Here is a 27802-nt window from a genome sequence, read left to right as displayed (position 1 = left end):
CTGTAACATAAATTTAAACTGGATTCAGTCAGAATGGTTGTGTGATTTTCTTTGCCTTTGTTCAGCAGCAGGCATGTAGTCCTGAAGACCTACATTCTGAAAGGTGTTGAGAGTGACTCAAACGATCCAGGGAAGAGCACAATGTAGAATTGAATTGGTTCAGTAAGGATTCAAGATTGGGAAAGTAGGACAGGGTGGTTATTGCAGGAGTGATGGTCTGGGAGAGAAGTGAAGGTTTAGGGATTGGAAATCCCAGTGTAAACAAATTCAGGGTTTGGTAGTAAAAGGGTAATTGGAGATGTGGAGAACTAACAGACTGTGGTTAGATAAGGGGATTTGTCTTTGTATTCCCAGCCCCTAGCACAGGCATCTCATATATGAACACTTGTTTCATGAACCTGTCTCCACTCTAGTCTAAGCCACTCATGACCACCTACCTTCCTGAATCATAGAAATAGTTTTTTCATAGGACTTTTCACTTTCATCGTCTGCTTCTTCTACCAGTTTAGTAGCAAACAAACAAAAGAAATTGGGTTAATTCTCTCAGCCAGGTACCACTGGGCCTGCCCACATTGTCCAAAGGTAGATGGATAGTTATGTGCCCCTAAAGCTCATCAGGATACTCTCTTCCCTGATGAACCTGCTTCATATATACATATACATATATATAATTTCCTTTAATCCTCAGAAGAATCTTGCAACAGCTACCATTTATTATTTCCATTTCATAGATGAAGATACTGAGAACTCAGGCAGTTAGGAAGTAGCCAACAGAGATTAAAGACAAGTGTGAGTGGGGATGGAAGGGTCACCCAGCTAGTTCCCTTAGGAATCTAAGTATTAAGTCCCTCCCGATTTCAAGTTTGGCTCTCCTTCCAGTTCACTGGGATCTTCCTCTAGAGCCTAGCATGAAGCTCTGCAAAGAGCAAAGGCTTAATAAATGTTTGTCGAATGAATGAAAGGCTCTCTTGCTTTACAAAAGCTCTTATACTCATGATCTTATTTGATCTTCATAAATCTCCCGTGAGGTCTTCAGGGCAGGGATTAGGACAACTCTTTTACAGTGAAGAATACCACTGACAGGGAGGACAAGTTTTCTTTGTTGGAAAATTCACTAGGGCTGGTCCCTGGCACAAGTTGGAAGATAGTATTTTGGCAACTCATTTCAAACGCCCAATTTATATTCATAATTTGTTCGCGCTGGTGCAGGAGAGAGCAGTTCTTTGGAGATGAATGAGATAACATTCAGGAGTAAGGCAGGGTGGCTCTGCCTTCGTGAAACATGGAGAGCAAGAGTCTTCATCCGGGTGTGTGGAAAACAACGGAATGTTGTTTGTGGATAGGACCTCGGAGCTGTGGCTCCCGCCTGCCACTAACTGGTGAATGACTTTGGGCATATCACTCGACCTCTGAGTTAAGTTTCTTCGTCTGTAGGATTTAAAATTTCTAAAAAAACAGGAACGACTTTTAAATTTAATTTTTTGAGATTCTTAGCCTGAAACATCTATTACAGTACTGGAGAGGAGGTAGGGGCTGAATAAAGTTTATGACCACAAGTTTATGACACTTTCCTCACCTCCTCTTCAAGATCTATCTTCTACACAATACTTTCCCAATCCCACACCCGAATGTTTCCTTCTCCGATACTTTGTATTTAATTATTTTGTATTTCTCTTAACAAGTGAATGTCAACAAGCGCCGATTATATGCGGCTACTAAGCGAAATGCTTATTAAAAATAATTTGTTCTCTTCTTTCTCGGGCCATCCAATTATCCTTCATTTATGTCTGTTCTTTGCGACCTCCATTCTATCTCTAATCTACCTCGAGCCCCTGTACCCCGTCTCCCTCTATCTATGTAGTTGCTTATGGTCATCTCCTGCGCTATCGCCATCCGAGCCTCCCCACGTGTGTGCTTTGTCCGCCTCTCCCATCCGCCACGCATCTCTCTCTCCATCATCCGCCTCTGTTCTCCCTCTCTCCGCCCTTCTCGTCCCCCTCCCCGCCTCCGTTTGCAGGTAATGTGCTGGGCAGCGATGACTACATTCTTTAGACTGGACCCCCAGCGCCTAGCTCAGAGTAGGCGCCTAAGAAGTGCCCGTTAAGTGACTGTGCAGTGAGGGTGTTCGCTCTGAGACGTGTCACTTCCCCTCGGAGAGCCCCGGCTTCCTCCTTGGCAGAATGTCGGGGTGGGGCCGGACTGGCCTTTGGGCTGGCGATTCAGGAGTCCCGGGGCCGCAGCCCGGCCTCCGGCCTCGTTTGCCAACAGTCTGGGGAAAGAAGAGCCCGGGACCCCCTGTTGGGGTGGGCCACACGCCTTGCACACAATAGGCGCTTAAGACCGCTAGGACCGGACTTGTTGGCATCAGAGCTCCCACGTCCCGGGGTCCCCGCAGCAGAGAAGTTGCTTTGGGGCGGGGAGGAGGCGTTGGAGGGGCGGGTACGTCTTGTTTGCCCAGCGAGGGAAGGAGGCCCAGGAGGAGGGGAGAGAAGGAGGTGGGGGGCGGGGCGCTCAAGTGTTGTGTAGGTTTAAAAAAAAAAAAGAAGAAAAGAAAAGAAAATTTTTGTCCTCCGTGGCTCTGGGTAAACCGCACACCCGGAGCGAAGGCCTTGCGCCTTTAAGAGCTCGGCCGAGGCCGCGGATTGGACGCTCCGCACCGTGACGTAGAGGGAGGCGGGGCTTGGTCCGGCGGTCGGCTCCCCTGCCTCAGGCTCTTCAGGGGAGCGAGCGGGAGGCGGCTGCGGCGGCGGCGGTTCGAACCTGGCCCCGGCCCCCGCCCCGGCCCCGGCCCGGGCCCCGCGCTCGGCCCCAGCCCCGGCTCCAGCCCCGGCCCCGGGGGATGCCCCCGGCGGGCCCGCCCTCATGGCCGCCGACGTCTTCATGTGCTCTCCCCGCCGGCCCCACAGCGGGGCCCGCCCGGTGCTACTCAAAGCTCCGGCTCCCGACGACGACGACGACGACTCGGACACTGATGAGCCCTCGACCCTCACCGCAGCCCCCGCGGACTCCGGCCCCTCGGGCGGCCCGGCCGGGCCTCGGTCCGGTCCCGCCGCCGCCCCCGCCCCCGGCGGCCCGGACGAGGACGAGGACGACGAGGCGGAGGACGAGGAGCCCGGGGGGCGGCGGCGGAGCCGGCAGCAGATCATCCACAGCGGCCACTTCATGGTGTCGTCCCCGCACCGCGAGCACCCGCCCAAGAAGGGCTACGACTTCGACACAGTCAACAAGCAGACGTGCCAGACGTACAGCTTCGGCAAGACCAGCTCGTGCCACCTGTCCATCGACGCGTCCCTCACCAAGCTTTTCGAGTGCATGACCCTGGCCTACAGGTAGGCGCGCCCCATCCTCCCCCACCCCGCCCCTCTGCGCGCGGTCTTCATTCACCGGCTCTCCCAGCCGGGGGGCTCCGCCCCCCACGATGCCCCAGGACCCGGATCTGTGGTTCTGAGCTACCCCCACCCTACCCACCCATGTGGTCTGCTGGAGGATGGGGGAGACGCCCCCCCTCCATTCTCCCCCTGCCTCCTGCACAACCACCCTGTAGGGCGGCATCCTATGGGGTGACACCCCTTCCTCAATAGAGGCTGTTTCTCTTCCTATCCTATCCTTCCAGTCGATGGCGCTACCTTTTTCACCCCCTACAAAGCCGGGTGCTCATTTGGCCGGCACGACCTTCTAGCCCAGCTCCCCAGCTGGAGAATGATACCCCTCTCCTCCCCAGGGACACTAGCCCCTTTCCCTAAAAGGGAGAATCCTAGAGATGAGGATGATCACTCGTTCGGCCTTGGAGACCTAGGCTACCTCCCTCTCAGCTGGGATGATAATAACTAACCTTTATGTACCCTGTCAAAGTTAACAGTTGCCATGTGTGATCTCATTTGATCCCACCACTAACCTGTGAAGTAAATGCTTTTATAGTCCTCATTACAGCTGAGAAAACTTGAGGCTCTGAGACACTAAATGGCTATAGTAAAGGAGCAAGGCAGGATTTGAACTCTGGTCTTTCAGGCTCTAACACTCTTACTTGACTGTGCTGCCTAATTGCCTTGGCCCTTAGGAGGTAACCCTCCCATGGAAATCAAATCCTTCCCTCCATCTGGGAGAGCACAGGAGGTTGCCTGACCTGTCCATCCCTATCCTCCCCCCTCCACATACACACACATTTTCTCTCCCACATAGATCTACCCACTTCTCCGGGCTGGAGACCCTGGGAGGTGATTCCCCCAGTCACACAGGATGTTCCTTCCTGCTTCTGTACACAATGTGTCCACACTCTCCACACTTTAGTGAGCATTCTCTTCCCCATCATTCATTCACTCCTCCCCACCTAAATACCTAGCTCTACCTGCTGAGGGACTTGAAGGTGACCGATAGGAGGCACCTGCCCACCCACTCCTCCTTCCATCCTTCTCTCCTTTATGGAGACTGCTTTCTCTTCCAACCATCCTATCCAGGGTTCCCTGCCATTTCCCTGTGGAAGGTGGGGAACACAGTAGAGACTTTATCTCCAGCTGGAAATCTGAGAGCTAGCCCCTTTATATGTACTTTTAGGGAGTTCCTCTTCCTACCCAGAAATCCACTGGAAATGCTTCCTCTTATAAGGAGCTGGGGGAGAGAGGACTGAAAGGACAAATCCCCATAATAGGAAGTTAGGATCTGGGAGATACCCCCCTAGAGGGGGCTACTGACTCTAATTGGAAACTTTTCCTTCTCCCCTCCCCCAACAGGGAAGCTCAGGAAATAACATCCTTCACTCCACACTAGACTTGCCTCTTCTCCCTTCTCTGTCCCCTGGGAGTTCTTCCCTATTTCCTGTGATACCAGGGAAATCAGGATTTATCTCTTTCTCGCCATTGAGGGACCTGAGAGATGGCCCTTCCACACCCAGTCTGGAAGTTCCCTCAACCCTCCACCTCCCAGACTTCTAGGAGACTAGCAGCGGGAGGAAACCTTGGGAGATATTACCACACTCCTCCCCCAGCCCACCCTGGGGAGCTCCCCACCTCAGCTCCCTGCTCTGAGCTGCTCCTTCCCTTCCTGATGGGCTATAGGAAGGTTCTCCCCTCCCCCTCAAGGATCCCGACAGCCTGGCTTGTGTATCAGGTGGCAGCTTGCCAGGCTGACAAGCAGAAAAGGAGAACCAGGAGTTTGAGGGCCAGAAGGAACTTGGACAAGTCTGCCTCCAGCTTCCCTACTTAGAAGTGAAAGAGACCTTTAGAGATAAACAGATTTCTAATCCTCCAGGCACAGAGAGGAAATTGAGTCTCCTGTTGGGCGGTTGGGACTTGTTCCTGGTCAAGTAAGGGGCAGAAAGCACCATTTCCTTTTACTGTGTGATGGACATATACACAAGGGGTAGGGGTGAGAGGAATGGGCTCCATAAACCTTGAGTGCTGTAGATGTCTGTTATCATTATCATGTCTTATTTATTATTCCAGCAAAACATTTACAGTTAGAATGGATCTTCTAGGAGTTCCATCCCTTGGGCAGACCCCTTCTCATAATGTTTTTAAATGAATAAAATAAAATACAAGAAATTATAAAGGAAACAAATTACATTGAAATAATTACCAAAATATTTTAAAAATGAGTTCATAGGCTTTACATTAAGAACCCTTGAACTAGTCTTTTTCCCTCAATTTTACACGGGAGTTCACTGATTAAGTGTAACCCTTCTGGGTCTAAATTTTTCCTTTTGCACAATGAAGGGTTAGATTAGGCTAATTTATTAAATATTGGGTGTAGCAGGTAGGTGTTGGGAATGCCTAACAAAAACCAAATACTCCCTACCCTGAAGGATCTTAGCCTTCTGTTGCATGAGAGGGAGGGAAGAGAGGAGTGGAAGGGCCCAGGCAATTTATACACAAATAAATACAGATACAAAGTTTTTTAGGGAGTTGAAGGACTCTAATAACTGGGGATCTCAGAAAAAGCATATTAACAGGAGATAATTTAGAACTGATCCTTGAAGGAAAGTAGACAGGAATATATCACTCAGAGGCTTATGCTTGGGACATGGCGGGTGGGGGGGGTGGGGAGGTGGAAGGGGTGGTAGGGGGAGATGTACACCAAGTCTGGGAAAAGGAGCTGGAGCCAGGCCAACTAGAGGGGTTCTTTCTAATAGACACAGTAGGGAGCCATTGTGGATGGATTTGCATCTTCATTGTAGATACTGGAGAGAGGGCCATTGGCTTCCTACTGCTTGGTGGTTCCTACTTTCCTCCAATCCCTTTTTGTTTCAAAGAAACCCTAGGATGTTGAAGCTGGATCCATGGACTATGTAGAGGTTACAGCGAAGGAAGGTCCTTGTCCAAGGGAACATATTGAGCTGCTAACAATTAGGGACAAGGACTCAGGTCTTACGGTCCATTCTACACCTGGCAGAGGACTCACTGGTTTTAGACAGGAGGCCCCACCTCTTCCCTGTGTCAGTTACTGGGAACCATAGATGTGCTTCCGAGGAACTGTGGGGGACACGTTGAGCCTTGAGTGTTGGGAGCCACCAGCTGCTGGGAGTGTAGCCTGGCAATTCTTGGAGCAGTGGGAATCTGGGCTTGGAGACATGTTTCACCAGCTTTTGAACACTGGAATATGGAGCTTGCTGGTCCCAGGGCTGCTATGCCCAACACCATCCTCACAGCCTGATTTCAATGCCAGAAGAATCCCTGAGCTACATCCAGCCAGGTGCTGAGTCTGGGAAGGGATGGAAGGATTACAGTTCCTTTCCATTCTGTCATGGTGCATGCATTAAGGATTTGGACCAAGTAGCTCTTTGACTTTCTTTGGAAGATTTGCTGGTGCTTAACCCTTCACAGTTTGGGATTGGGATCACTGGTGAGCTGGGCTGCAGGCAGCATAAGAAAAACCAGTTCAGCCATCTTGCCTGGGAGTCTCTCTCCAGGAGTAATATATACTATAAAGAAAAGAAATTGGAACTTCTTTCTCCTTCTCCTTGGTAAGCTGAGTTACTGCTTTCTAAACAGTTAACTCCAAGTTTAGCCTCAATGTAGTAAGTCAGACATAGATCAAATAGTAAAAACTTGGCTGTGGTTGGCATTTTTCTTCCTTCTGGAAGAAATAATTAGGCTGTATGTTCCTCTGAGTTCTGGTAATAACTCCATTTCCTTTAAAAAGAATTTCCTTGGTGACTTATTTGTCACATGTCTATTCCTTAGCACTGACTTCCATCCTCTAAGGCACCATATTGATAGTTCCTCCCCTGGTGCTCTGGATTTTCTTATGTGCATCTGCACAGACAAATCTGGATTGGGGAGGGGGCTCTCTATTTAAAAAATAAAATGGTGGCATTGCTGTGACCCTTTGAGCTTGTATTGACATGTTCCAGTAAGGGAAGACCAAAGGAATATAGCCCCTCTAGGTTGTACTGTTCCCTTTATCATTTGGGGGGAGCCTTTTTCTTAAGTCACATATGGAAAAGTAACAGTTTAAGGAAACTTAATTCCATTATTAGGAATAAGTCTTACTATTGGGTATTAGTTATGCCCATTATTAGAGTGGACACTCTCTCTGAGCCTCTTTTTGATCTGTAAAATGGCAGTGTTGAATCTGAACCCTACCATTTCCTTCCAGCTTTACAACTTGAGCCTGTAATTTACTTTTTCTGGAAGTGCATTGGGATTTGCCTGATAAAATAAAAAAAAAAAAAAAAGGGCTAAAAACTTAGTTTACCCAAGCAGAATAGTTTACCTATCAGAAAAGGAGGAAAACAAAGTTATTATCCTCTTCTAGTGTGTCTGGTAATCTCAAACATGTTTTCTAAAACTGTATTCTTTTCTTAAACTGCTCTTGGAATTCTGGGTTTAATGGTGGCAGACAACCACACACAAATGGAGCAGACCTGTTACAGACCATATTCTGCTACTCAAGAGTGTTATGTATTCATTCAGTGAAGAGGACTGTGAGAGATTAGTTGAAATGGATAGATAGTATTGGAAAAGTGGCTTTCTTTAGGTCTAGGAGAATTGAATGCATTCAATAGAATATATTCTCAGAAATTAAAAAAAAACTATTTTTATACCAGTTATTGCAGATAATTGTACAAAAAGAGGAAATTTTGAAGAGTCACAAGTTTCAGTTTTCTCATTTGAGTTTTAGTTTTTAACTTCTAGGGATCTATTAAAATACCAAATCCAGAGTACAGAAGAAAGGCAAATAGACAATTTGTGTTTACTTTTAGTAACTAGTCCTGTAGTATATGCTGTTTCCAAGCTTAATAATCATTTCATGATTCTAGCAGAATTATAAAGACATTGGCAAATAAGACATAGTAAACTTAAGAAGAAATTCAAAATTTTAAAAGCAAAAATATAGTCTGGAAACAGTCTTCCTTTAAATATAACTGATATAAGTAAAGGGAAAATTTGTTTTTGTGTATGAAGCATTCTTACAGGGATAACTAGCCATCAAATATTGTTAAAATCAGACTTTTCTTATGTAGTACCACAAATAGCATACATTTTAAAGAATAAAATATATTTTTATTTCAGTCTTCCAAGTACAAGGGATTCAAACATAGATAGTCTTAGTGCAGTTTTAAGCTTCATTAGCTTCAATGGAAATTGATTTAAAAACCCATATAAATAAAATGATAAGAAAAATGAACCTTTAAGATGTAATAGAAAATCCCAAGGGATTGAGTAATTGTAACATATTTGCAAGTCCTCTGACTTTTAGGGACTCAACCCCACACCAAAAGACATATACATGGAATTTATTTTGTAATTAATTTATATTAATATTGTTTTGTATTTCCCTTAGTCATTTCTAGTTATGATCCTCTTTTGTATTAAAGACGAACAAAACAGTTAAGCAAAATGAAAAGAATCTGAGAGTGTCTGTGTCAACATTGCTGTCCCTTTTTACCAGAAGGAAGTTGATGAATTTCCTCCTCTCTTTTCCAAGACCAGGATTAGCCATTGCAATTTCTTTTTTGTTTTTAATTTATTCTATTTGAAAAAGATAAACAAAAAAGGAATACAAAAGAGAACTTTGTCGTGTTGGCCATTGCAATTTCTTAGTGTTTGACCTTATTGTAGTGATTGGCGTTGACTTTATTTGTACTAAAGTGAGTCCTATAGAAAAGAAAAAGAGAAGTATGACTAAAACTTCTCATTTGTTACATACACATCAGTTTTCTTGGCCACAGAGTACAGCATTTATTTGAACTTGAACAGCCCTGCTTCTGCTCTCCTTACTTTAGTGGCGATCATAATTTAAACAGTTTCCTGCAGATTTGTTTCAAGAAAAGAACTTTGTCATTGGAGAAAGTGTGAGAAGTGTTTGGCTCAAGGCTTACTCACTATTAAACAGCTCAGGAATTATTTCATAAATGGCATTTTCCTCCCCCTACCCTAAATAACTTGAGAAATAAATTTTTCCTGGAAAAAAAAACACTATTATTTTTAAAGTAAACAAGGAGGCTGAGGATGATTTCTTTCTCCCTTGTCAGTTTCTGTAGTTTGTTACTGGATGATTTTATCTGCCTATTGGTTTCATCCCTGTTTTCCCTTTGCCTTTATTGGGTTTTACTGCTATAGATCCCCTCATTTCCTTGTGTGAGGCTGGCAGTGGGATACCCTTCCTTCAGCTGGCAGCGAAGCTCTTGATTGCAGATGCTGACAGAGGAATGACCCAAAGACAGTTGCTGGGCTATGGCATTTGGCAGAGAAGTGAGAGTACAGCGACAGGTTCCTGACCTTAGCTCTCCCCTGGCAGAATTGGCTTCCTGAGAAGGAGAGTTCACATGCTAGTGAGGGAGAGACTTGGCTCCTACAAGAGAAGGAAGTGAGCACTTCTTATTAGAAAAACAGTTCCGCTGGGATTCAAGCCTTGATGACTTCCAGTTGAAGATCTCCTCTTTTCTTCTTTCAAGATTTAGGATTCCTGTCCATACCACTAGTGAGAATGAGTGCTGATTATAGGGCCAGCTGGTTTTTCTATGTTCCTAGCCTAAGTTTTGTCTACCTTTCACTTCCTGTCCCATGACTTCATTGTTCTCATTCTCCACCCCCACCCCCTACTCCCCCAATTGGTACACCCTGTGCTTTTGGGGTTTGATTTCCTGTTAACTGCTGCTGTTTCCAGATGAGTTTCAGGTGTTTATTTGAGGAGAAACAAATTGTAGGAGAATGTTGGCTTTCTGAAAAGTGACTTTTAGCATATTGTGTTTTGTCCATTTGTGAAAAGGCAGAATCTCTGCTCCCTCACTTGTACTGATTTGTTAACATTGATAGATGAGGTCTGAAGGAGTGTATGTGGGTGTGACTTAGCAGTCACCAAAAGGAAGTAGGAAGGAACAATATCTTATATTTCATTGTTCAGTGAAACCTTCCTTTTCCTTACCCCAGGGAATAGATGAATTCTCAGGTTAGGAGATCCCTTAAATAAACCAAGTTGGACCCAATTGTAAGAGATAAGAAGAGAAAAAAAAAAGGAGCCAGTGGCAAGTAGAGCAGATCTGGTTCTTGAATCCAAAGTAGTCTGTAAATTAGTCACTTTCTTTCTTTTCTTCCCATATTCCCTTACATCCCTTTCCCCAACTTACTTTCTTATTCCACTCTGAATGCTAAGTGAAGAAATGACCTTGTAATGGTTACATTGTTGAGTGAGACAGGGAATTAAAGATTTCTTGAACCAGCAGAAAATCATTGACTTAATCTGAATTCTTGTAGTCAGACAATTGCAATGGGAAAGAAGTTTCTTAGTTTTGGGAAAAATAGTTGTCAGGTTGGCACCCCACCATAATTAACAATCTGTATAAACCAGGGCCTCTGTTAATTTTTAATATATCTTCATTATCTACCTACAAATAGGGGCAACTTATATTTGTCTCACTAAAACTTTTCAACATGACATAATGGTAAGAAACTAGATAGGTTATTAGCAGATAGGGTCTGATGCCAACTTGTCTGCAAAATAGCAAACCACTTCAGCCAGCTTTTGTTTTAAAATTCTGTAATTTTATATTTTGAATAAGACTGATTTAAAAGATGCCAAATAGAATCATTATTGAGGGGAAGGGATGGTCAATATTTATTGAATTTCAATAGTGAAAAATAGAAAAAAAGAATAGTAGTTCTAGTGGAAAATATTAATCATGCTTAGTTCTTGCCTTCTGCTGTTTTAATCTTCCTTTTTTTTATGTAATAGTATTTTTTTTCTAATTACATGCAAAGATAGTTTTCAACATTTATTTTTGCAAGATTTTGAGTATAAAATTTTTCTTCTTCCCTTCCCCCTCCCCAAGATAACAGGCAATCCAAAATAGGCTACACAAGTACAATCATGTTAAACATATTTCCATATTAGTCATGTTGTGAAAGAAGAATCAGAACAAAAAGAAAAACCATGAGAAAGAAAAAAGAAAAAACAAATTTTAAAAAATGAAAATAATATGGTTTGATCTGCATTCCAACTCTATGGTTCTTTTTCTGCATATGGATGGCATTTTCTATCACAAGTCTTTTGGAGTTGTCTTGTATCACTTTATTGCTAAGCAGATCTAAGTCTATCATCATTGATCATTACCCAATGTTGCTGTCACAGCATTCTTGATTCTGTTTCCTTCATCAATTCATGTAGGTCTTTCCAGATTTTTCTGAAATTAATTTGCTCATCATTTCTTATAGCACAGTAGTATTCATATAACACAGCTTGATTAGTCATTTCCCCAATTGATGAATGAGCTCTCACAAAAAGAACTGCTATAAATATTTTTGCATGCGTTGGTCTTTTGCCCTTTTTATGATCTCTTTGGATACACACCTAGTAGCGACCTTACAGGATCAAAGGGAATGCACAGTTTTGTAACCCTTTGGATATAGTTCCAAATTGTTCTTTCTCTAGAATAGTTGGATCAGTTTATGCATTAATATTCCAATTTTCCCATATCCCTTCCAAGACTTATTTTCTTTTCCTGTCATTTTAATCAATCTGACAGGTGTGAGGTGGTACTCTAGAGTAGTTTTAATTTGCATTTCTCTAATTTGAGATTTAGATCTTCTTGTTAATATGACTTTAGATAGCTTTAATTTCTTCATCTGAAAACTGCCATATTCTTTGTCCATTTATCAATTGGACAGTCTTTTTTTGAGCATTCTGGTCAAAAACATGCTGGTCACTTGATATGAAAATTAAAGAAGACTTCATTTCTTTCTATACTTAGAGACAAACCTTTTGTAAAGGTTTCCTACTTAACTACATATTTGAGAAAGGTGTAAATCAAGAGAGGAGAATAGCTTAATTCATTAGATTTCCTTAAGGTATAGTTCTTTAGAATGAAGATCTAGGTAGCACATATTAATTATTAATAACAACAGTAAGAAGTTAGAGGCTGTACCAGATATAACAGATGGTATAAGAGAAAGTTATATGTTCTAAAACAGAGCTCCTCCAAATTGTTTAAAGCTGTATACACATGATTGATGCGTGACAAGTGTATACATTTTGAACAGTTTGTGTTTTAATATAATATGATTTATATAAATATTTAATCTGGTATACATTGATTATTGTGTAATCATTGTGCTATATAGTAATATGGCATAACTCCTAAACAAATCGCATACGTCATAGCTTCCCAATTCTTTAGAGGCATTTAGATATGTGTTGGACTTAACAGGGTTGTTGTGAGAATCAATTAAGATTTTATTTTATGTATGTACATGGGCACATGAACACACACATGCATACATATAAATAGCAGTAGTATCACAAACATTAAGGCATTATATACATGCTAGCTCTTATTATTGACATAATAATTCATTAACCAATCCAGATTTTTATGGCTTTTGTCAGTATAGGGACAGTTTTCTTTGCCTCTGTGAAGATTTTAATCCTATTTCACAAGAAGGGGAAAAGACAGAAGCCAGTTAATTTTCCAACAATAGAAAAAAGACTGCTCACACTTCTGGACAGAATTCCCTGGGTGCCTGCCCCTCTCATGGATGTCCCTTTAGCATACGAGAGGCTAAGCTTCTGATCTGACGATCTCTCTATAGATAGAGATACGTAGATAGAGTACACTGTATCAGCACTTGCCTGTTTTAAATTTATTACTGGCCTCTTCTGAACTGCCTACAAATGTATTCATATCTAAATTCCTTGAGAAGGCTAATAGGAGTCACCCATTACTTCTTCTCACTAAGTGTTCTACAGTCTGACTTCTCAGATCATTGTTCAATAGAAATTGCTCCCTTTTCTCAGTCCTCATCCTTATTGACTTCTCTGAAACCTGATACTATCAAATCTGTCTTGAATGATAAAGGTCCTGGGAGGCAGCACTGAAAAGAGCAGTTGGAGAATTCTAAAAACTAGGCTAACTTAGAAACTAGGACTTCTTGGTCAGGTGGTGAAAGAAATACGTAGTGCCCCTCTGTTAAATGGAGAATTGTCAAGAGACCTTCTCTTAATCCTCTCCCTTTTTTGTCACAAGATAGGAAGATGTCTTGTAAAAACCCAGATTTGTGTAACCATTTAAAAAAAATGTCACTGAGAGCCTAACCCTGCTTTATCATTGCTGCTATTCTTCGTTCAAGTGGTTGAACATCAGAGGGGTTACAGAATAACAGAAACCCCAGGCTGGTTACGCAAAGTGCCTAAAGAGAGCTGTTAGAGAGACAAATGTTATTTAATTCAGTAATTATATATTGAGTTCCTTTTATAAACAAAGATCAGCCTTCTCTTCCTCTCATTTCCCTTTACCCTACCTTGAGAAAGAAAGAAAAATAAAATTTCTTTGACAAGGATCTGTAATCAAACAAAATAAAATTTCTCACTGGACAATTCTAAAAACAAAGGTATTAATCTGTACTCTGAACCCTGTCTGTCAAGATATGGGCAGCACATCATGAGTCCTCAGGAATTGTTGCTTGTCATTGTGCTGATGAAAGTTCACACATTTTCTTTTTACAAATGTTTTGCTTTAATCAGCCAAGATTCACCTTTTCATCCTCCAGTATTAGTCCTCCACCTCACTCATTGTGATCTCAAGAAAAATAAAATCCACTACACACATGTGTGGTCAATCAAAACAGATTTGCATATTGAAAATTTCCTAAAAATTATTTGTCTTATTCTGCATTTGGAATCTTTTATTTCTATCAAAAGAGAAAGTGTGTAGCATGTTTCATCATGAATCCTCTGGAAATCTAGTTGGTCATTACACCAATAAAAGTTCAGCATAATAGCGTTTTATCATATTTCTATAGTATAACTTATTCATTCATCTCCCAAGTTATGGACACCTCCTCCCCTGTTCCCATTTTTTGCTCACACCTCAAAAAGTACTATATTTGTTAGATTAGATTACTTACTCTTTTAATCTACTCTCTTTCTAATCCCCCATTTTCCTCTTTCCCTATTGTTTCTCTATGTAGTGAAATAATATTTCTGCACCCAGCTCTTCCTTCTTTTTGACCAGTTCAAATGAGAGAGTTTTCAAGTTATTAGCTGCTCCCTCCCACCCACTTCTCTTTTGTATAGATGTCTACTTGTGTACCCCTATATAATTTGACACAATTTATCCTAACCATTTTCCCCCCTCACCCTCTAATGCATTTCTGGTCCCCTCTCTTTCCATTCTTAAAGTCAACATATAATAGAACCATTCCCAGGACTCCTTGTCTAATAGGACTCCTTGTGAACCCTGAGAACAGGGATTGGAGGAGAATGATATCTATCATTTCTCCATAGTTGAATGTAAGCAGTTTATCCTTATTTAGTTTTTTTTTTTTTACTGTTCATTCATGCTTATATTTTTATATTTTTCTTCCCACCTGTATTTGTAGTTCAGATTTTTTTCATCAGTAATGCTTGTTGGTGTTGAGTTATTTTTGTCATTGACTTTGCGACTCCATTTGGTGTTTTTGTTTTGTTTTGTTTTGGCAGAGATACTGGAGTGGTTTACCAATTTCTTCTTCAGCTCATTTTGTAGATAATGAAGCTGAGGCAAACAGGATGAATTGACTTGCTCAGGCTCACACACCTAGTGTATGAGGCTAAATTTAAATTCAGATCCTCCTGATTGTAGGCCCAATATTCTATCACTTTACCTCAGGAATATTTAGTTGTCCTCTGTTCCATTAAAAATTCTTTTTTTCTTCATTGTAAGATCATACTTAGTTTTGCTGCATAAGTTATTTTTGGTTGTAAGCCCAAATCCTTGACCTTTTGGAATAACATATTCCAAGCTTTCTGTTTCTTTCTTTTTCTTTTTTTTGTGTGTTTTTAACATTCACTCTTTTTTTCTTCTTTTTTTCCTTTTTAAAAAAATTATTATAGCTTTTTATTTACAAAACATATGCATGGGTAATTTTTCAACATTGACCCTTGCAAAACCTTGTGTTCCAAATTTTCCCCTTCTTCCCCTCACTCCCCCAGATGACAGGTAATCCAATATATGTTAAATATGTTAAAGTATATGTTAAATACAACATATGTATACATGTTTATACAGTTATCTTGCTGCACAAGAAAAATCGGATCTAGAAAGAAGATAAAAAAAACCTGAGAAAAAAACAAAAATTCAAAGCTTTCTATTTCTTAAAGTACTGAATCTTGTATGATCCTGACTGTGGCTTCTTGGTATTTGAAATCTTTTTCTCTATCTGCTTACAGTATTTCTTCTTTGACTTAAAAGGTTTGAATTTTGACTGTAATGCTCTTGGGAGTTTTCATTTGGAGGTTCTTTCAAGAGTTGACTGTGGATCCTGTTTCCACTTTGCCCACTCGTTCTAAGAGATGGTGGCAATTTTCTTTTAAGATTGCTTGAAATGTGATGGTTAAGTTTATTTTTTTTCCCGTGGCATTCAGATAGTACATTGAATCTTAAATTTCTCTCACTTTTTCTAGATTAGTTTTTTTTTTTTTTTTTTTTTTTGCTATGAACTATCTTAAATTTTCTCCTGATTTTTTGGCCTTTTAACTTTCTTTAAATATTTTTTATTGCTGCATGGAATCATAGGTTTTTAATTGGTTTATTTGAATTTTCTGGGATTTTATTGCTAGGAAAAGGATTTGTGTTTCAAGTATCAAACTGTTCCTGTAGTTTTTACTTCTTTTCCAGCTTTTTCTCTGACTCTCATTCCATTTATAAAAACATTGTTCACTCCAAACTCTTGTTTGATCTCAACTCTGAATTCTAGTTGAGTTTTTCTCCGAGTTGCATGTTCCTCTGAGGCATTGATTGTAGATATTTTGGGCTTGTCTTGAGCTTTTCTGCTACCACAACAACTTGTTTTGGTGAATTTTCCTACTCTTTTCCTCTTGCAATCTTCCAGCCTTGACTTCATTCTTCCATTTCTTGACTTCAGACTTGGTGATAAGGTTGGATTCTGCGACACTTTTGAAAAGAAGAGCTGGGCGAACTGGCTTCATTGCTGCTTTTTGGGAGGCATTAAATGGTGTGTTATTCCAGGATCTCAGTGATAGACTGAAGATCTATAAACTCCTAAAATGGTCTGATTCAGAGCAAAGTCTGATTACTTTTCCCCTAGTCTGAGTTCTGCAAGTTCCTAAGCAAGGGTAGACTGCTGCCGAATCTAGATTCTGTCAGTCATCTGGAAAGCTCTGCTGGCTCAGAGCAGCAGAATTGTAGGCTTTGCTTTGGTTGGGATTCGTGCCTTTGTGATTCCTTTGCAGGCTGGATTAGATGTAAGTAAGACTTTGTGTTTGAGGTCTGAGTCACGCTGCTGCTGCAGCTGTACAAGGCTGAGGGCTTCCCTGTCTGGAAGCCACTGTCATGTGTAGGTACCCTTCTCCTTCCATTCTGGATCTGGTAGTGAGTGACACGGCTGCCACCTGTCCCCATCCCAGTGCTCTGTGTGAGTCTGGGGGATGGTGGGAGAGCGTTATGAGAGGTCCTCTTGCCTGGGTGCTGGACTGCTCTGGCCTGAGACGTCCTGTCTGGACAAATGACCCACGGTGACTTTTTCTGGATGTTCTATCAGGATTCCTACAAAGCCTGGGTATTGGACTCCTTTGTTTTGGGCGTCCTCCTTGCATGATATTGGGATTGGGAAGGTAGAACCAAAGATACTCATCTTTAGGAATCATGGTCTCCAGGAGTTCCTCCATGGTACACTGGCAGATGGCTATTGATTGCTTGTGTACTCAGCTGCCTGCTTTCTGCTGATAACTTTCTGTTTGCTCGGCTCTGTGTGGGAGTTGTTGCTGGCTGGCTTCTTGGCACGAGGGTGTGTATAGAGTGTTGACGTGATTGCCAGGGGTTGGATAAAGTGTGTGAGACAGGTGTAATATGGAAAGAAATCCTGTAGGAGAGCTCTAGACTCAGGACTTCCCTTAGCACAGGATTTCTTCTTGTTTCCTGCCAATGTCCAATTTCTAAATAGTCCGTCTGAACAGAGCCCAAGTGATAACTTTCACTTGGGGAGGACGGTGTGAGTCATTCCCTAGAACTATAAGGGAGCCAGAATGAGACCTTACAGAATATAGGTCATTGTCCCAAAGGGGCTGGGTTGTTGGGAAAATCCAACAATTCAAGCTGACTTCTTTTTGGCAGGAGTCAGTGAATTGTGGCATTGAGGTTGGCTTAAGGAAACATGTCCTGTGAACTGGCGTTCCTGGATGGGCCTGTTTGGGGGCTTTCTCCTTGTGAGGGGCCAGTTCTGGTTCTCGGCCATATGGGTGTTGTGGACGCTTGAGTCTTGTCTTTTTTAATGGCTCTCCCAAAGTCCTTGGTATGAGACGGGAGAAACTGGGAGGAGGAAGGTGGTTTTTCAGATAGCCCTTACTGTGCTGTTGTAATCTTCTCACAAAGGGTTCATTGTCCGGGGACTAAGTGCTGGTCAGTTTGGGTTGGTTTGGCTCGAATCACTGATGCTCTAAAACTGGCTCTTTTAATCAGAGGCACTGTTCCTGGAGGTGGGATGGGAAGAGAACTGCCAGACCCAGGAAAGGGGGGAAAACCCCAACTTTCCATTTCCCTTCCCTCTCCGTCTTATCCAGCTCAGAGTATGCAGCTTTCCCAGTAGCTGCGTGGCCAACCCAGGTTCCTTCTGGACCCCAGCCGGCACGCCGTTGTCGTCCTCCCCACGTGGATGCCGGGCAGGCATTGGGTTTCTGCTAATCACGCCACTTGCTCATGGTTTCAGCCTCACTTGGCTCTTCTCTGTCCTGTACTTGAGACCACCTGTTCTGGCCTTGGCTCACTTTCTGCCGTCGGCACAGCTGAATTCTCCTTGCTCTCTGCTCCTCTCATATCCATAGTGCTGTAGGCTAAGTTCACTTAGTAGGGAGAGAAATAGTCATTTCTCTGGCATGGCCACTAAGTAACATGAAACCACAAGCAGGGACTTGGAGACAGATGGTCTGTTTCTTTCTGATGCTGACATTATTTTACCTCAGTGTCTTCTTAGGCTTACATTTGTTTCAGTCCCGTTAAATTAGTCGGATCCAGCTCTTGCCTTTTCAGCATTGTAGACATAAAGGTGAGCACAATATCCATGCTGCAGACGTAGAGGATTCTTATTAAGGGGGCCCTCTCTCAAATGCAGGAAATTAGTTTCTCTCCAGTTGAGGTTATAACTGCAAAGGTAATGTAGTAATCAACAGCCTAGAGGCTGAAAAAATGCTGAGCATGAAATGTTTTTGAAAAAGTGTAATTAGTCTCTAGCTCTAGACAGCTAAATTGAAGTGTTTATTCTAAAAGCTGGAGTTGGGAGGGCGCTGAAGAAAGCTCAAGGGTATTTTGTGTGGGTTATTTTGTTCATCAAATAGAAAGTGATCTCATGGAGTATTTAGCCATTTGCATGATAAAATTTGAGAAACACCAAAAGCCTTATTTTCTTAATATATGTTCTTATGCTTTGGTTTGTTGAGGGCTTGTATTATCTGGTGATGATAAAATAAGTCAGTTAATAGATAGAAACATTTTAATAGAATTAATTTATCAAATTATCTGATCGGTTATATAGGAGATTCTTGAAGACACAGGATAGTTAAGGTTTGGGAAATAGGATTTAGGAAGAGTCTTACACTATGGATGAAGAAGACTCAAGAGCTGATACCACAGGGGGAGTCCCAGAACAGCAAGGGAGCAACTTAAGGTAGCTGGGGGAAGATGGAGGTTGTAGAGATAGACTTTACCTGCTTCAGGTGGTTGTACCAAGAGCTGGCCTTCTTCAGTACACTGGGCAATAAAAATAAGAGGCACTATAAAAGACCTTTAGAAAGCCCTTGTGTACTTTTCAATTTTCTGATTCTGTGGCCAATTAAAAAAATGTTTGAACGCCATTTACCTTTTTTGCTGACAGCAACCATTTATTTGCCACAGAACCTAAACAGAAGAAAGCACTAGGAATGGTCATGTGATATCATTGTCCCAAATGGTATTTAGAGACCATTCCTAGATTGCTTCTATCTTAGCAACAAATTAAGCTACTAAAGGTCCATATCTGAAGGAAGTTCAACGGCCATTGCTCAAATGCTGGCAGCTCAAATTTTCAAAGTTTAAAAACTTCATTTTGATTTTCTGAAGCCCCTCTTCTGAGCAAGTTAGACAACTGTAGCCTTCCTCTGGAACGAAGAGATATGGAGATGGGGTAGAGAGCAATAGTCAGGGTGCTCATTAAAGATCATTTCTTCTTACTGGCAAAAAGGGGCAGGAATAAGACAAAAGGAGGTTTAGATGATGCCGAGTCCTTATGTCCCCTAAAGCAGAAAGACTTCTTTGTGGAGGTGAAATTTCATAGAGACTTTAGAAGAAACATGGAAATTGTTTGCTCTAAAAGGGACCGTGTCCTTTAAAAAGATCAGAAATCTAGTAATATATAAGATGTTTTTATGTCTCCTTGACCAAAATTAAAAAACACATCCCTGTTAGGCAGTTTGAGGTAGTTTGAGATAAAGCTACCCTGCTGTGAGATGGTCCTGGTCCTGCCTTGGTGTGGGAGGGGGTCATATAGACAGGGTGATCCATGAGCCTTCCTTTGCAAAGCCTATGGATAAGCCAGAGAATGCGTGTGTTTGTGCAGACATTATCTACGATATCAGTAATAGCTGAAGAGGGGGAGGGAAGACAATCAGCCAGGTGGTGTCCTGAGACAGGAAGTGGTCCCTGTGAGTAAGTTCTTTGATGCCCCTCCATGTTTTGCAGGAACTTGAAGAGTTATTAGAAGCAGCCCTGCATTGTCCCCTTGCAAGCCACATCAAGGTGGCTACTTAGTTTGATTCTTCCCTTGACTCCTATGTCATGTGAATCCCCAGATTGGTTTCTGGATGTGAGAGGGATCCTATTTCATTTTTGTTAGTGTTGAATTTGGATGGTGCTCCCCCCTTTTTTTCCTTCTCTTTTTTCTCTTGCTTTTCCTCATACTTAACAAAGAATGGGAAAATTTATGTGGCAAGATTTCTATTCCTTCCGATTTAGTCAGATTTTTGAATTGAAGTTCAATTCAGTCCAAATTGGAAATTTAAAATAGGGCAAGAAGAAGGCTAGGTTGGGTAGTCCCTCTTAATTCCATTTCCTCTCCAAAAATCTCTCTTCTTATAACTGGCAGCTATCCCATAGGCAAAAGGAAAGTAGCAAGCAAAGCTGAAATTTTTATCAGTAAAACTGATGATGTTAATCCTTCTCCCTTCTAAACACATCAGTACCATGGGTCCATTTGTGGGGATAGAAAGAAGGTTCAGCAGGGAAGTGTTCTGGAAATAGCCTTTCCTGATTGTGTTCCCAGACCACCTCATATGGAAGTGAGGAACCTGAAGTGCTTTAGGCAAAAGGATTTCCCTCCTTCCTGTTTCCCTCATTTGTCCTGTAGCCTATCAGAGGTTGAGGAATTTTTTCCTTGCCTCTCTTCTGGCACCACTGCAGCCCTGCCAGGTCTAGTCTCTCACATCGTGGGGCTTGACTCTGTCCCCCCCTCCCAATGCCCTCTTCTCCCTTTTCTGCTTCAGGCGCTATCAGAGGCAGCCAGCCTTGTTCTCCATTTCTTCCTTCACACTAAGGTTCCACTCTCTAGTCTGACTAAGTGGTGCTTGATAAGGGTAAGTGATGTGAAGTACGCCTGAGTGCCTGTGTGGGAAGGGAAAAGTGCAGCCTTGCTGCAGGAGAGTGTCACCTGGGGCTGGAGGGGCTGGTCCTCCTGTGCTCATAACAGCCCTGGAAATGCTCAGGCCTCTGCTTCTCTTGAGCAGTCATCCGTTGTTCCCCTGTGGATGTCCTTACATGGTGGGAAAGTGAAGAAGGAATTCTAGAAAGATGGGTTGGTTCTTTGTTTGCTGAATAGGATGTTAGGAGTCCTTTGGGCCCCAGACCTGTTTGATTCATTTATTGTCTTCGATTTAGACTAAGGGGCTAGTTTGTCCACGTGAAATCCAGTAGTTCTTCCTAATGTCCTGTCCCTGTACAGCTGAGCTGTGAACCTCTGAAAAGACGCAAAGGAAGCCATTAACATCTTATTCTATGTGCTTTGGGGAGGGGAGAGGAAAGGAAACTAGCTGATGTTGCAGTGTCCTTTTTGTAGTGGCAGGCATTTAATTGGGACAGTAGGAAAGCATATTTGAACTCCAAAAGCCAGCAAGCCAAATATCTTTCTAATTAAGAACGCTGCTATTATATTTGAAGATAGGCCTTTACTGGTTCACACCATGTCTCCATCAGTGGACAGTGACCTGGTCTGAGATTCTGTTGAGAAATAAGAGGAATTTGACATCTGGCCGAGCATGGTGGACTGGATCTGATTTCTCCAGCACATTTTAGGGCTTTGACATCAGAGAAGGCAGGTCCTTCCCACCCCCAACCCAGGAGAGACTAGCAGATCTCTGACTAATCCCTGGTCTGTACAGTTATTTGAAGAGCCCCAGACTCTTAGGATTCTAAATATAAAACCACTTGAATTGGTTTTGTATTTTATACTTAACTTTTCTCACTGGGGCACACACATTTTCATGCCTTTTTCTCTCTCAGACATCAGTAAAAATTCAGAACTCTTGCCCTTTTTATCTCTAAATTGAGAGGGTTGACTTTCTTTAGAGTTTATACTCCTCTGCGTGGTGGTGATCTGTTTTAGGTGAGTGCCTAGTTCAATGAATTAAAGAATAAAGACTTTTCAGGATCTTGTGCTGTTGAGAAAATAAATGTGTATTATTTCCTATGATGACTTTTTGTCACTCACCTTTCCTTCTAAATTTTCTCTATCTTTGAGTGTTTTTTTTTTTTTTTTTTTTAACTTTTGAGGTGAAGATGGAGGCGGAAGGCCCTGAACTGCTAGTGAAAGACTGGATCCTCTGACTTTGGTTTTATAGAACTGCAGTAACTAAAGCTTTGCTTAGCCATATATGTATGGCTTTCTAGAACTTTCTAGAAAGTGCCCTTGGTTCAGGATTAGTAATATCATGTAAAAAAGCCTGAGGCTGATGATATGATGAGCAAACAAAAATTTACTTCTCCTTATATTAAATTTGATTTCACGTAGATAGAATGGGTCTTTTTGTTGCTTTAACTTCTGAAAATCCCAACTCTTAGTAAGTGTGAAAATGAATATTTTGTAGTGAAGTCTGCCCTGTGCTTGCCCCAAATGAGCTTCTTCTCAGAGTGAAAAGAACTAATCTGGAATAGGGAAAGAGAAGTTAGCTTGATTTTAGTAGATTCAGTGTGTGTGTGTGTTTGTGTGTGATGCGATGCAGAGTTTCTCTCTGTAGAGATTGAATTTGTAATGGGAATTGTACCCTCCTAGCCTTTTTTCCTTTCTTTTCTTTTCTTTTCTTTTTTTTTTTTTTTTTTTTTTTTTTTTTTTTTTTTTTTTTTTTTGCAAAGGAGGGACATTGGTAAGTTGGCTTACTAAGATACTGGGTTACTCTAGTATCTCCCTTGAGGTGGTAATTGATTGATTTCTTTTATAAAGAAGCACTCTTCCAGTCCCCAATTGATAAATAATCAAGATATGAACTGTATCCAAAGAGCTATAAAATCATGCACATCTTTGACCTAACAATACCATTATGAGGTATGAATCCCAAAACAGATTTTTTTAAAAAGAACCTATATGTACAAAAATATTTCCAGCAGCTCTTTTCTCATGGCAAAGAATGGGAAATTGAAGGGCTATCTATCAATTGGGGAATGGCTGAATAAATTGTAAAATGTGATTATGATGGAATATTATTATTCTATGAGAAATGGTGAGCAGGATGCTTTCAGAAAAACCTGGAAAGTGCTCCATGAATTCAAGGAAAAGGAAATGTGTTGTGTACAAAGAAATAGCAATGTTGTGGAATGATGGATCGGCTGTGATATTGCTAATATCAGCAATACAATGACTATTCTAAAGGATTTATGGTGAAAAATGCTATCTATGCCCAGAGAAAGAACTGGTTGTTTGAATACAGATTGAAGCAACTCTTTTTTATATTTTATTTTTCTTAAGGATTTTTTTTTTGGAGGGAAGGCTGATGTATATTTTCTTTTATGGAAATGTTTTGCATGATTTCACATGTGTCTTCTTTGGGAGAGAATTTGTAACTCAAACATATGCATACATAGTTTTTCAACATTCATCCCAGCAAAACCCTGGTTTCAAATTTTTCTCCCCCTCTCACACCATCCCCTTCCCCAAGATAGCAAGAAATTTGTTATGGATTAAACATGTAATTCTTCTAAACATATTTTCATATTCACCATGCAGTATAAAGAAAAATCTGATCAAAAGTGAAAACACACACACACACACACACACACACACACACACACACAAACTAATAAGCAAACAGCAACAAAACAACAAAAGGTGAAAATACTAGATTTTGCTTCGCATTCACTCTCCATAGTCCTTTCTCTGGATGCAGATGGCATTTTCTATCCCAAATCTATTAGAATTGCCTTTAATCATCTCGTTGAAAAGAGCCAAGTCCATCAGAGTTGATCATCACATAATCTTATTGTTACTGTACACAGTGTTCTCTTGGTTCTGCTTACTTCACTTAGCATCAGTTCATTAAAATCTTTCCAGGTTTTTCTGAAATCAGCCTGATCATCATTTCTTATAGAAAAATAATATTCCATTGCATTCATATACCATAACTGATGTGCATCCACACAATTTCCACGGAACTCAAAAGTTTTAAAAGCAAATGTAAAACAATTGTTTTACATGTGATTAGGGAAAATAAAAAATAAAATAAATATATATATATTTTTCTTTTTTTTTCTTTTTGCGAGGCAATTGGGGTTAAGTGACTTGCCCAGGGTCACACAGCTAGGAAGTGTTAAGTATCTGAGACCAGATTTGAATTCAGGAACTCCTGACTTAAGGGCTGGTGCTCTATCCACTGTACCACTTAGCGGCCCCCAATAAATATATTTTTAAAAAGAAATACTCCTAAAATCTCTGCTGTGAAGTGTGCTTCCTTCTGGAAAGTAGGTAACCAGAAAACTCAATTTGGTGGCCAGGCTGGTAATGGGTGAATCATTATAGGTCAAACTGCCCATCACCCTCCTATTCCCTTAGGAGCTATGCTGGAATGATCCTTCCTATGATAGGTATGTAAACTATGAGGGACATAGTTTCTGTTTTCATACAATACAAATTTCATACATGGATTGGACATTTATTAATGATATCTAGCTATTTACCTGCTAACACATCTGTCCTGTGTAACTTCCATTTATAGTCTCCTTAGTACTTTTCCCTCTGGGAAAAGGTTAGATATATGGTGAAAATAAGGATAATCCTAAAGAAAAATCCTGCTTCTGCTTTAGACAATATTATGTTGTTATATTATGTATTATTATATATTATATTATGTAGTTCTATGAAAATGTCTGAATTTTAAGTAGCACCACATGAGGGTTCCTGCAGAAGAGTAAGAGACTGAGTCACTTCTTAATTCAATGTGCATGCATTTTTAGAGAGCTTATGTGTACAAATTGTTTTCAGAATTTGGGGTGGTTACAGAGGAAGGACCCCTTGTTTCAGCTCTCAAAGACTTAAAATGTCTTTGTGGAGAGATCGACCAAGTAAGTAATGATCATGGTTTATTTTATTATATTTTCTGATTCAGTAGGTATTTATTGAATTCCTATGTGGGTAGAATACTATATTAGACTTTGGGGTAGGTACTAAGACAAAATGAAATAATTTCTGCTTTCCAGATATTTATTCTGTTATACTGGGGGGGATGCTGAAAAGCCTTTTGATAAGTTCCAACAGTTATTCCTATTAAAAACATTGGAAAGCATAGTGATAAATGAATGTTTCCTTAACATAATACGTATGTACTTAAAATCAAGAGCAGACATATGCAATGGAGAAAAATAGAGGGCTGTCCAATAAGGTCGTGGTAAAGCAAGGATGCTCATTATTACATATTTAGCATACTTCTAGATATACTGGATATAGCAAGAAAACAAGAAAAAGAGAGGAAAGGATTTTATTGTTTGTTTTTTACAGATAACATAATTTACTTAGAAAAACCTAGAGTCAACCAAAAAGAAACAAAATAAGCAGAGTTGCAGAATATAAAATACATTCACAAAACCATCAGCATTCCTTTATTTCACCAATAAAACCAAACAAAAAGAGTTTAAAAGAGAATTACATTCAAATGATTTTAGGAGCTATAAAATATTTTGGAATGTGTCTACCATGTTACATCCAGGAACTATATAAGTTCAGCTATAAAACACTGCAGAAATTAAGCCAGGCCCAATTAATTGGAGAAATATTAATTGCTTCTATCTAAATTAATTTATTTACTGCTGTACTTATCAGTTAACAAAGAATTAGTTAGAATTTGAACTAAAAAGAATTAGATATAATTAACAAAAACTAATTAGTTAGAATCAGAGCTAGAAAAAATTAGTGAAATTCATGTGGAGGATCAAAAATTAAGGAATTTCAAAGGTGATAATAAAGTGGTAAGAAAAGGCATCTGCCTGTGTCAAACTTCAAATTGGATCACAAGATAGTAATTATTAAAATGATTTGGTACTAGTTAAAAATTAGAGAAGCTGATCAGTAGAACTGATTAGATACATAACATGAAAGATGTGAATACAATCGCGTAGTTTTTGGTAAAACCACAGACCCCATTTACTTGTAGATGATTCCTATTTAACAAAAATTGTTGGGGAAAAACAGAAAACAGATTATCAGAAATATAGTATAGAATATTATCTCACACTGTATCACCTAGATAAACTCCAAATGGATATATGCCTTAGGGACATAAAAGGTAACATCATAAGCATATTAGAATAGTATGGTAGACCTTTCAGAACTGTGAGTAGAGGAAGAGTTTATAACCAAGCAGTGAAGAGAATCACAGAAAATAAAATGGAAATTTTTCACTATCTAAAATTAAAAAGATTTTTGCCCAACAAATCTGTAGTGGTTAAAGTTAGATAACTGGGGGAGGGAGCAAAATCTCTTTGGTAAGTTTTCTTTGATAAAGGGCTCATCCAAAATACGTAAGAAATTTATTCAAATTTATAAAACTGTGAGTCATTTCCCAATAGGTAAGCAGTCAAATGATAAGAATAGGTGATTTTTAAAGGAAAAGAACCAAACAATCAATAAGCATTTGAAAAAATGCTCCAAATCTCTAACACTCAGAGGAATACACATTAAATTAAATTGAGGTTCTATTGCATACCCAGTAGATTGGCAAAGCTGACAAAAGAGGAAAATTCATATTAGAGGGGCTGTGGGAAAAGAGATAACAAAGATCCCATTGTTGGTGAAGATGTGATTGGCTCAGTTATTCTGGAAAGAAATAGGAAACTTTGCCCAAAGAATTACTAAAGTAACCCAAGTATATCACTATTAGTCCTATACTTCAAAGAGAGTAAAGAAAGAGTTTGGAAAAGCACTCATGTACAAAAATATTTATAGTTGCTCTTTCCTTAGTAGCCTCAAACTGGGAACTAAGGGGATGCCCACCCACTGGGATATAACTAAACAAATCTTGGTGTATGAGTACAATAAAATGTTACTGTGCCAAAAGAAATGATGAAATGGACAGTGTCGTAGAAAACTGGGAAGACCTCTATGAACTGATACAGTAAAATGAGAACTCAGAACACACAGTGACTTATATTATAGAGGAAAAAGTCTAGTGAATTCAGTGATAAACTGTAAGCCTAAAAGCCTGAAGATGGATCAGGCTTGCACTCACCTCCTCTCAGAAGTTATGGACTCAAAATCCAGGAGAGAGATGTGCATATTTGGATATGGCTAATGTGAAAATTTGTTTTGCGGGATTATTTCTTTTTCCTGTAAGAGCTTCATTTTTTTTGGTTTTGGTTTTTGTTTTTGTTTTTTGGGTAGGGTAATGGGAGGGAGAGCTGAATCTTTAAGTATTGGCGACATTGAAAAAGCCAGATTAGCTGGTGTGACCCATTTCCATTTATTATTAGCTATAGGTATTGAATTCCAAAGTCAGGATTTTGGACTTTACTCATTTATTTATTTTTTATAAGAATTTATTTTTTTTAATTATAGCTTTTTATTTACAAGATATATGAATAGGTAATTTTTCAGCATTGACAGTTGCAAATCCTTTTGTTCTAACTTTTCCCCTCCTTCCCCTTTCCCTCTCCCCCAGATGGCAGGTTGACCAATACATGTTAAATATGTTAAAGTATAAATTAAATACAATATGAATATACATGTCCAAACAGTTATTTTGCTGTACAAAAAGAATTGGACTTTGAAATAGTGTACAATTAGCCTGTGAAGGAAATCAAAAATGCAGGCAGACAAAAACAGAGGGATTGGGAATTCTATGTAGTGGTTCATAGTCATCTCCCAGAGTTCTGGGT

At 40.5% G+C, this 27802-nt stretch overlaps 1 protein-coding gene across 1 annotated transcript in view; it reads left to right on the top strand.

Annotated features, from left to right (window-relative positions):
* The first annotated feature begins 783 nt into the window (after nucleotides 1–783).
* The window catches only part of MLXIP (MLX interacting protein), a 65996-nt gene continuing 38977 nt past the window's right edge, over nucleotides 784–27802 (top strand). Inside the window, exon 1 of the mRNA XM_051972726.1 lies at nucleotides 784–3329. Coding sequence (XP_051828686.1) covers nucleotides 2863–3329 — 467 coding nt within the window. The 5' untranslated portion in view covers nucleotides 784–2862. The remainder of the gene's footprint in view (nucleotides 3330–27802) is intronic.

The sequence above is a fragment of the Antechinus flavipes genome, chromosome 1, assembly GCF_016432865.1.
Source record: "Antechinus flavipes isolate AdamAnt ecotype Samford, QLD, Australia chromosome 1, AdamAnt_v2, whole genome shotgun sequence".
NCBI classification, from domain to species: Eukaryota; Metazoa; Chordata; class Mammalia; order Dasyuromorphia; family Dasyuridae; genus Antechinus; species Antechinus flavipes.
The sequence above is the reverse complement of the archived record's forward strand: the minus strand, read 5'-3'. Positions and strand labels throughout refer to the sequence as shown.